The 11,477-nt window shown below is 29.7% G+C and overlaps 1 protein-coding gene across 1 annotated transcript in view; it reads left to right on the plus strand.

Moving 5' to 3' along the window:
* LOC108002964 (frequenin-2) overlaps positions 1-11,477 on the plus strand; it is a 47,319-nt gene that overhangs the window by 27,371 nt on the left and 8,471 nt on the right. Inside the window, exons 3-7 of the mRNA XM_017064973.3 lie at positions 2,093-2,117; positions 3,106-3,154; positions 3,257-3,346; positions 5,619-5,697; positions 6,573-6,661. Coding sequence (XP_016920462.1) covers positions 2,093-2,117; positions 3,106-3,154; positions 3,257-3,346; positions 5,619-5,697; positions 6,573-6,661 — 332 coding nt within the window. The remainder of the gene's footprint in view (positions 1-2,092; positions 2,118-3,105; positions 3,155-3,256; positions 3,347-5,618; positions 5,698-6,572; positions 6,662-11,477) is intronic.

Consider the following 11,477-nt stretch of genomic DNA (forward strand, 5'->3'; position numbering starts at 1 on the left):
AGCTCGAAAACCATGCGCAAATTTATCGAAGGTTATAAAAGTCAGGTACAACAGCCGGAGCGGCCTACTAGAAGGATTACTTATGCGCGATTTGTCAAAAGGAAACTTAAATAGTTATCGAAGAAATCGACGATTTTCGTGGCTCGAGTTCTACTTGAAAATACGGCTTTCTTTTCTTTTTATTTCATTAAACCAGTTTTTCGCGGTATAGAATGCAGTACAACTCGCGAGTCGTGAGATGATTTGTACGATTTTTTAAAAGAAAATTATTTATATCAATAGCAGAAATGTGATAAATGAAAGTAACTTATGATTTGTTGCGGCGAATACTCGAAAGAATCGCATTTAAAAAAAAATTATTTTTATCGCGCGAGGAAATATTTGAGTCAATATCTTCTTTTAAATAATCCATCTAAGAATGATTAATCAACGTTCTATCGATTCCTTGAAATAAGAATAATTAATTGTTACAATTCTCATTTCAACATATAATATATTAAGTATTTTTTCAAATTTTTAATATTATGCCAATATATTCCCAATGTCTGGTTCAAAGTAAAATTTATCGTTGATTCTATCAAAGATACAAGAATTTTTATGCAATGCAAAATAGCAGTTTATTTTACTATTATGTCTCTGAAAATATTAGAGAACATTGTTTACGATCTCGTAAAATCCGACCAAAGTACTCGTACGAATTTTTATTCTTTTTTTTCTTGTTTTTCGACCATCTTTTAAGGCGATGTAAATTTCCCAGAGAAAAACCACTGCTATAAACGCATGATATTAACGATTGTATCTGCAAATATAGTACGCAATTATTTTTTTCAATGGCCTTTGCAAAAAAAGCCATCCGGATTTCTCTTCTCCATTTTGACACTTTTTTTATTTTACTCAAAACGATTCGAATTCGATTTATTCTCTTTTCTATCTTTTTCTCTGTATGCACATGTACAGATCGTATATTTTTCCTTCTGCCTCGAATAAATTCAATGTTCCTAACGATCTTTCGAGATCCTCCAATTTCTCTGATGTTTTTACGTCGTGAATCACATTCGAATCAAAAAACGATTTGGCTCGTGAAATTTCGCAATAACTCTAGAGATTCCATCTTTTCGCGCGAATATTTGTGTATTTTCGTATTTCCCTGATAATATCTTCGCTGATAACGATATCACTGCACGTAAAAATCATTTCTACAAGTTTTGTGCGAAAAAAGAAACTGGTTCAGAATCACGTGACGAGAATATATACATAATATGTTCAAAGGTTATGCAAAAGTGTTTACATAACCTCACTTTAGAACGAAACGGTTTTTAAACGCGTTTTAAACGTTTCATTCTCATTAGCATCAGACTTTTGTAATTATATTACTAATACAAGTTTAATATATTTACAATTAAGTTAATTAGTTTGTAAATCGAATGATATATCGCATTAATTATAAATGTTTTTTATTATATAGATAAAAAATTTTTATCGGTTTCTATAGTAAGTGTAAATTGTACGCTTTTTTGTGTTAAAAGTAAAATTTATTATAATTAAACTATTTTTTATTTTTTAATGCTTCGTGTATAATTGTAAATCCGTTTCGCGTAGATTTTTAGACAAGAAAATTGCATATCGAAACACGTTATCAAACGTCATCTAAATATGTCAATGAAAAACGTAAATAAGAAAAAAAAATATTACATACGTAGAATAAATATTTCATATTAAAGCTTACATGATTTTATCTTTTTCTCTTGACACTAGAAATTAATAATAATTTCGCTTATTTCCCTTTTCTAAGAAAAAGAAATTTTCCAAAGTGATAAAATTCTAACCTAACTTGTCTTAAAATTCTACAGAAAACGTGTAGAATTTCTGTAAAATTGAGAGAATTTCGTATTAACTTAATCACGATGAGATACAAATTTGATAGAAATTGCACCAAATAAGAACATACCTCCGATATTATTCTTCTCATTCCACTGTCTATATAATTTCTAAATCTTTTCACTTCTGTTTGCCAAACATTTTTTGCAAATCGTTGCTTCAATCGTTACATTTTGCACTCGATTAAAATTGCTTTCGTTCGTTTCTGTTTCAGTTACCGAGAAGGAGATTCGACAATGGTGAGTCACTAAAAATGAATTTTCAATCTGCACACGTATCTCGAATCAATTCATTTCGAGATTCGACGAAAGATAGACGAATCGTCATCGATATAGATATAATCGCGAACCGCTGTCATATTAAGATTGTTCAGCGGATTATGGGAATGTGCATACATTCATACAGTACTTAACGTTCCCGCCCAATAAAATTGAACGCTCAAACGTTTCCGATTTCCATTAAATTATTATATTTTAATAATAATTAAGCGATAATTAATTTTTGCACTTGAAAATACATTTTTTGTATAGGAAAATATGAAGGATCTGAGATTTTACGTGCTCTCGAAACTTTTTTCTTTTCTCTTAAAAAGTATCTATTTTGTAAAGAATTAAAATCTTAATATTTATTTATTTAAATCAAAAGCTTTTTAATATGGGATTGTAACATTTTTTAAAATTATTTTCTTTGAATTTAAGTTTAAAATCATTTAAAATCATCCAATAATATTCACCGATACTATTGCTTATTATTTTTAACCAATAATAAACTATTCGTTCTTATAATTTACAAAAATTTCTATTTCTTCGCTACTTCTTCCTTTCCTATATAAACTATTTTGAAATCTAATTAAAATTGAGACCACGTTAAATTATCATCGTTTAATTAATAATAATGATGAAATAAATTCTAAACAAATTATTTCCTTTTTATCCAAGCAATTTCGAGCAATTTCCAATTACAAAAATAGAAACGAAAAAGTTTCGAAAGCTCGAAAACTCGAGTTTTTCGAGAGGTTTTTGAGATTTCGAGTGCTCCATCCCCCATCACGCAACGTAACGTGTTCCATCGGATCTGCGGTTTTAATCCATCTGTCCCTTACAGTAACGTTTTGCCAATCGATCCGTCCATTTGTATAGAATATAAAATTGAAAACTGGAAAAAGGAAAACGGATGTTACGAAACGAGTAAGAACAGATTCGATAACATTGGCGACTGTTTGTTTAGGCACAAAGGATTCCTGAAAGACTGCCCCGACGGGTTGCTGACGGAACAGGTATGACCCCGTTTCACCTGGCACGTTAATTAAACGAAAATCGATACGCGGCTAGATAAGGGGAAAGTTTGAAGATAAAGGTTGCCTGTTGCGTGATTTCAGGGTTTCATAAAGATCTACAAGCAGTTCTTTCCCCACGGCGATCCATCGAAATTCGCCTCCCTCGTTTTCAGAGTGTTCGACGAAAATAGCGTGAGTATTATGCAATGTAACTTATCTCCAACGATTCATTTATTATTTGCGTTTGTTTATGTTAATTGCGAACGAAGTACACTATCAAAAGTTTGGAAGCAGTCGTAATTTTTTTTTTTTTTAATATTATTGATTCGTCGCATAATATAATCGATCGAGCTCGAAGATTTAATGTAAAATGGTTGAAAAAACAAAAATGATTAAATAGATTTGGAAGTTGTATGTGACTTGTGTATCTTTTCATCAATCGTGTCGTACAAATCAAATTGTGTCGATATTTTGATGAACTGTATTTCATACACTTGTGAAAAAATTGCTGACAGAACTTTTGAAAAGAATTGATATAAAAAATTTCACGAGTGATGAACATAAATATGAGGAATTATTAAATAATTTTAATCTTTTTTGATGAACAAAATGAATATGTTGAATCAAAATTTATAATCGATATATTTTCGATAAAGCTATAAATGTTAAATTCCTGAATTGAAAATTTGGTTATTTTATCTGCAACAATTTAATATAAAAATAATCATAAATGTTAACATATTTTAAATAAAGAAAAATTAATAGATTGAATGACCAAAATTCGTTTAAATGTAATTTAAAAAAAAAATCATTATTTTATTAAGCAGAAATTTTTGTTTCAATGTATAAAGCGTTCCAGATTTTTCTTGTTTTATTTCACCAGTGTATTCTACAAGTAAAAATAAGATTAAAATGTCACGTGCACGTCACGTTTAGTTACTTTATTAAAAGGCTACAACAAAAATATGGAAAGCAATATAAACTCTGTAAATATCTACATTTCCATTTCAAAATGTCATCTACCTTTATGAAACTATTGAATTGTAATTATTCACAACAGAGAACTCGTATGGCCTTTACTTAGAAGAAGAGAAATAATATACATTCTTTTTACGTATATATTCTACTTTTATCTGTAAAATATAAACGATTGAATGTTTGAAAGAGAAGAAACATCTGGATCACTCTCTTACTTATTACTATTTATATTAATTATAATTCAGTATATTATTTAATTATTCAATTTAATTTTCATTGATTGTAATGAATGAAAATTTATCGATATACGACTTTTGATGTTTCTATTCGAAATTCCTTACTGCTTCCAAACTTTTGAACTTTCGAACTATCTTATCTTTCACTTCTCTTGCAATCTTCTTTGTGTAAAATTTCTATTAAAATGTATTAACATATAAAGTGGTTGCTCTACTTGTCTCATTTATGAACAATAACAATAATTTTAAAGGATTTATCACGATTCAACCTAGTCGACGTTTCTTTAAAATTTATCACCTTTGCGATAAAAATTAAAAAAAAAAAAAAAAAAAATTACCAAGAATGTATTTACCAGCGTGCAGTCGAATTACGAAAATTTATGCAAAATATAAAATTCCTTGTGGTCCCTACATTTCCATTCACCGGTTCTAAGCGAGAATAAATGTCACTTTAAGCGAAAACCATTTCGAAAGAATATCTACCGATACGATACGAAGATATTTCTCCTCTCCACTCCCTTTTCAATTTTAGAACGAGACGATTCTATTATTTTTTATTTACCATTTTTATTTCACTATTTTCCGTATAGCAAATATATGTTGCGTTTAAAAAATCATCCGCGTATAGTTTAGAATCTGTGATGCAGCATTTCCCCCTTCCTGTCTTCTTAATTTCGTTTCTGTACCACTTTAAACCACTCCAACTTTTTTTCACTGAGTTCGGAAGATTAAAATGTTAAACTTTTTTGCAATAAATCACGATTGACGATAAAAATAAACGTATATTATAAATTATTTCTTAAACAAGGTACAATAAAACATGAGATTTAAAAGAAAATCATTTCTAAAATAGGATAAGTATAATAAAAGTATGAATAAATTTTCCTTGACTTTTTTTAACCGACTGTACACCTCGTATCGTAATACCGTATCGATAAAAGAAAATTTTTTTCTTAAAAAAAAATTAGATTTTGAAAAGAGTTTATGGTAAAAAAGAAATAATAAGCAAGCAATCAAAGGGCGTGGAGAGGTTAACGAACTTTAAAAAGTCTTCGTGAAAGGTTAAACGATCCGTGTGATCCGAAAGGCGATCGATTATCCGGATAATTTTGTTCCTCGTGATAAATTCATCGCGAAATTTGTCCCACGGTTGAAAAACTGAAGTAAATTTCTGGTTTCGACGGGAACGCAATCTCCACGAACGAATATCCTTCTTTTCTTTTTTTTTTTTTTTTCTTTTTTGTTCTCAGGACGGCACGATAGAATTCGAAGAGTTCATAAGGGCGCTCTCGGTGACGTCGCGCGGAAACTTGGACGAGAAACTTCACTGTGAGTAAAACCTTCTCCTTCTGACAACTTGACGAATATATAAATAGAAAGCATGAAATTAAGCGAGACAAATGTTTCCAAGATTTCCAGTTGCGCATGACACGTTTAACGGAACGAAACGTAACGGAATGACTGGTGACAGTTTTTGAATGAATTTCGTGTTAGAGAATAAATTATCAATTTGAAAAATTAAGTAATAATAATAATAATGGAAAAAGCTTCAAATTAAATAAAGGTTTCGAGTGATGTAAGATCTGTAATATACATATATTGTAAAACAAAATGACGGATGGCTTTTTTAAAAGCCGTAAAATGTTAAGTTTATTTTTCGAAAATATTTTTTAATATTTCAGTATTTTTACTGGCTTACCATGATCTTATCGTTCGTAAAATTTTGCGTATATCGTACAATGTATCTATGTATATGTACAATAGTAATAAAAAATTTAGAAGTGTATGCACACGTGTACAGTATTCGTACTTCATTGCCAAATATAGAACGTGCATAGGCATATATTTCTAAAGTATTTATACACAGATGTACTTTTGTGCACGTCGGAATTTCATTTTCCCGTAACTTTCACTATTCCATTTTTTAAAATGATTTTGACTTATTCAAAAAAAAAAAATATATTTCATCACCATCTTATCACTCTTGAAACCTGAGCGTTTTAATAATTTTTCATTACTATTATATAACGAGAAAAGAAGTTACGTTTTTTGAAAATTTGTACATCGATGAAGAATAAAAAAACGAAAAAGAGAACGACCTGATATTTTTACTTCGAATCATATTGCAAAATATTGTAAAATCCACGTTAAGGAAATAGTTATAGCGGTAATAATAAAGACTCTTTCCTCTTTTTTATTTTCAGGGGCGTTTCGACTCTATGACGTGGATAACGATGGTTTCATCACAAGGGAGGAAATGTACAATATCGTGGACGCGATGTACGAGATGGTGGTAGGTACATTGCTTTTAAAGTGTCGAGAAAATTAGAAACTTCCCTCCGCTTTATCTTTCTACTCGTGTAAAGTATCGAGAAAAAGGAAGCAACAGTTGCAAAAAGTATTTATTCACATCTTTCTTTGTCAATTAAGTGCTATTTCGTCGTGTTTTATGTTCCGGTTAAATTAAATAATATATCGAATTATCGGTGCTGCTTATTGTAAAAATGTTGCATGTTCATTTTTTGATGTTTTCGAAAAAAAATTTTACCCTTACGAAATATAATAAATTGATGAAAAATATTGAAATTGAATTTAAAAAATTTAAAATGAAATTGATTGTCTTGGTAGATTTCTTAAAGATATAAATATGATTTTTATAATAAAAGTAAAAAACTAATAAAACTACATATAAAAAATTTTATAAAAAATAGATGCAACATTTGTACAATAAACTATTTATACAATATATTTTTATACAAATTATTTTTTTCCAATTTATTTATTATTCCAAAAAAAAAATAGAACAAAGAAACTGATCACTCTTTCATTATTAACATTTTTGATGATTATATTAACGAAATTTTAATTAATAAATACGTGAAATTAAGTAATCGACAATTCCAAAGGAGAAAAAAAAAGAAGAAAAAAAATATAAAAACATTTCCATTACATATTTTTCGTCTGGTTAAAATTATTCGGTCATTACACAGTTGAATTTCGACAGAGTTAATACATCACTTAAACAGTTAGCTGCTTATTATACTGGATAACAGTGACAGTTCCATCCTATATAACGGGATCACGATCAAAGTTAATTGGATTTCGTAATTACGTTCCAATTCCTTGTTTATTTGAATATACACCACCGATAATTATATCTGACGATGTGTTACGCTACATTCGTCAATCGTGTCCATTTCGGATCGATGAGTTAAGGATCACAAAACCAAATAATAATTGATACATTTGGAATACTGGATTGTCCATCGATGATAAAAACAATTCGTGGTACTTTTGTAGAAATAATGGAAAAATAATTTAATGAAGATGTGATTAGTCTTTAATTTGAGTCGAATATTTTGATTATCCTATAAATAATATCATACAAGGAAATTAATAATAATTCAAAGATTTTAATTTTAAATTAAAAATTTTGAAAATTTGCGTGTATGTAGAGTATAATTTTATACATTTTTTTTTAGAAATAGATAAAATATTTAATTTTAAATTTTAATCCCTATCTCATATTGAAATAACATTTCGTTAAAAATTTCTTCGTACACATATATTCTATGAATTTTTGTTAAAATTTTGTTAAACGTAATTCGTTAAAATCAAACTATTATTTTACTGTTAATTTATTACGAAACACTTTATACAATCCTTGAAACAAATATTCTACATACACACAAATTTTCATTAAAATTAAAATCTTTGGATCAGTTAAATTTCCCTTAGAAAATTTTTACCCCTCATTTCATTTGCAACAGTCCAATAATAAAAATGAATCCTCACACCTTTTAAATTCCTCCTTGCAATCAAATTATTTAAAAAAAAAAACAAATATTCTTAATCTACATTAAGAATTCTTAACCACACGAACTTATTGGAAAAGCAATATCAATCCCCTCGAAGAAGTGGAAGAAGGAATTACTAAATTTCCTTATAAGATAGCACAACCTAACAATAAAAATGGATCTTCACATCCTTCGAGTTCCTCTTTCCAATCAAGTAATATTAATTATTCAAGAAAAAAAGAAAAGAATCGCACGAATTTATTGAACAACCAATATCAACGATCCCTTCCATTAAGAAGTGGAAAAGAAGATTGCTAAATTTCCTTACAAGATAATACAACCTAACGATAAAAATGGATCCCTCTCCTTCCAATCAAATAATATTAATTATTCAAAAAAAAACAAACAAACAATGGCACGAAACTTATTGGACAAGCGATATCAACCCCCCGCAAAGGGGTTGAAGGATCCTCTTTTTCCCCCGATTAACCGCGAAACGCGGTTAATCGTACGATCGGTCTCGAGACGGTCGTGGAAAATCTTGGCCGATCGATGCCCGAATTTCCCCCGTGGAACGCCGACGCCGACGTCAAAGTCGACGCCGACGCCGAGGACTCGGCTTTATCAATATCGTTGGTCTCGCATTGGCGCCAGCGAACAGGGAAAATTCCAGCCGCGCCGCGGAGATTAGACGTCGATCAAGGAGGTCCTCGCCGATTATCGAGCACGTGGATTGGAGATGATTATCCTGGGGGATGTCGTAATCGTGGCCACCCCACCGCGGGATACCCAATGGACCGTGGGATGGATTTTGATTTCGCGGATCGATCTTGAGATCGGTCGTGAAAATAGAGAGATTAATTTAGAGCTCGTCGATCGTTACTCATGGAAACTCACGGGTGGTAAATGGGATCTTGTTGTTGTCTCGAAAAAGCAAATATAGCACGGGGTATTGAAAACGAGGGTATTATCTCGATTACTTATTTAGTGTTGAAATAAGATGCGATCTATGCGATTAAATTTGCATGCAGAGTTGAGCATCGATTTTCCGGAAAAGGAAGCAGTTGAGATTTCGAACGAAAGTTAATTAATAACATTTGTTCGTAATTATCATAATTGATTTATACTCTTTTTGTAGTAAGAATTATTCGACGCTTTGAATATCAAATTAATCGAAAGTATTTACTTAGTTAAAATTTATCTAATTTTGCTTGCATGATATTGCAAGGCATTTGACTTCGTGTGAATGGAATAATTTTTTGATAGGTTTGTGTGTCTTAAAATGCTTTTAGATGGTAAAAAAATAACGTTAATTTTTCGTATGATTTTTACTTCTGTTCGTTATTAAAAAAATTAATTATATTAAATTATGTGACGCAATATAAGTTTGTTAATTAAATTTTAAATCGCCCTATACACATTTAAATTATTTTATTTTATAGATATTTTCGCTTGTTTTTTTTTCTTTCTCTCCGAGAGATTAAAATACATTTTTGCGCGTTTCTAAATCGAAAATTAAAATTCTAGCAATCTGCAAATTAAACTTTTCAAGATTAAATTTCTTTTTTTAGAAAAAAAAGAATTCTTTTTTTTTTAATTTATTATTCGACCAAATAAAGAACATAATATATTGTTTCTTAGACACTAATTTTATATGTTTTCTTAAACATTTTTGAATCATACATTCGAAATAAATTTTGTCCAAATCTGATTCAATACAATGCTTTTCATTGCCTTATTGATTAATTTTTTATCCACCGTGTAATAAAAAGAGTATCATGAAATATATCATGAAATCATGAACCAAATAATTGATTCATAATCCCTAATCATCATCAAGTAACAATAAAAAGGAAATATGCATGATATGATCATTATTATCGAGCTTACCATCACTCTTTATTCTCTTTTTCATTTCGATCATATCTTTATAAATTGGTTTTTTTTTAAGGGCGTGTTTAGAGAAAAAAAATGCTCGCTTCCGGTGTCTCCTTCAAAGTAATTGCGCCATATCGTGATGGAGCATGATCAATGCGAGAATTTCGTTTCGAATGCACCTTAATCACGAAATGTTCGAGCTTCTTGCCAATTTTTAATGATATTCAGTGAAAACAGTCTCGATGTACAAATTTTAATTAAAACCTGGAATTTTGACTTGGTTAAATTTCCTCGTAAGTAAATATCCTTTTTCAAGTCAAAGGATATCGTTTTGCGTTCATAATCCTGGATTAATGTTATCAATTGTTATTTCTTTTTATTGTCATTCTCTCGATGCACTCTTTTCTTGATAATTTTAATAAAAAATATATATATATATTTTTTTTCTCTTTTGTTTCGTTCAAAATTAACGCCTAAATTAGTTTCGTATAGGATAACGTGAAGCAGCTGTCCAACTTTCCAATGGGTGTTACAGGAACGTCGTTAAACGTTTTTGCCAAATTTCGATGCTATAAATATCTGATTAATCGCGTATCAGACCGAAGTGACAGCTGCGCCATGGGTAAAAGCATCATTCTCTCCATTGTTGATTCAACGGGTCTTCAGTGGAACGTGTTTCGAATTTTATTTTGGATAATTTTATGAACAGCTCCGCTAATTTTTTAATTAAAAAAATATCCAACGAACGTTTGTACTTCAGTCGTTTCATTGAACAAACGATCCAATGTTTCATCCGATGATTTCAATCATTTGTTAAAAAAAAAAACAAAGAAAAAGTAAAATTAAAAGTTGTACAATTTATGAATTACACGGTTGATAAAATTGAATCCATAAATTTGAAGACACAAAGAAAAAGAAGAGTAAAGAAGAAGGTAAAGGAAAAAAAAAAAGAAAAATCAAAGCAAAACAAGAATATCTAAAAATCTGTGATTTTGATAAAGGAGAATCCCATAAAACCCATAATGTAAATTGGGGCGAAATTGTATTTTTTCAAAAAAAAAAAAAAAAATAAAGGATTGGTGACGAAAATTTTTACAAATTTTGTACACGATGATGAAGATGGATTGTAAACTTGTGAATAATGAAAAATTAAAAGTAGAAAAACAAAAAAAAAGAAATAAATAAAGAATCGAGAAACAGAAACCAAAAATTCACGAATTATGTATTCGCGTGACGAATCGTAAACTTGATGAAAAAATAAAGAAAATTTAAAATCAATAAAGGAGGAAAAACAGAAAATAAGAGAAAAAAAGAGAAGTCGAAAAGTAATGGCAAAGATAATTTCCATTTGCTGATCTCCCGTCGCGTTCACGCAACCCGTGGAAGAAAACCATTGTGGACAACTGGGACAACGAGACAAAGAAAACATTTTAA

Source organism: Apis cerana, linkage group LG1 (genome assembly GCF_029169275.1).
Source record: "Apis cerana isolate GH-2021 linkage group LG1, AcerK_1.0, whole genome shotgun sequence".
Classification (NCBI taxonomy): Eukaryota; Metazoa; Arthropoda; class Insecta; order Hymenoptera; family Apidae; genus Apis; species Apis cerana.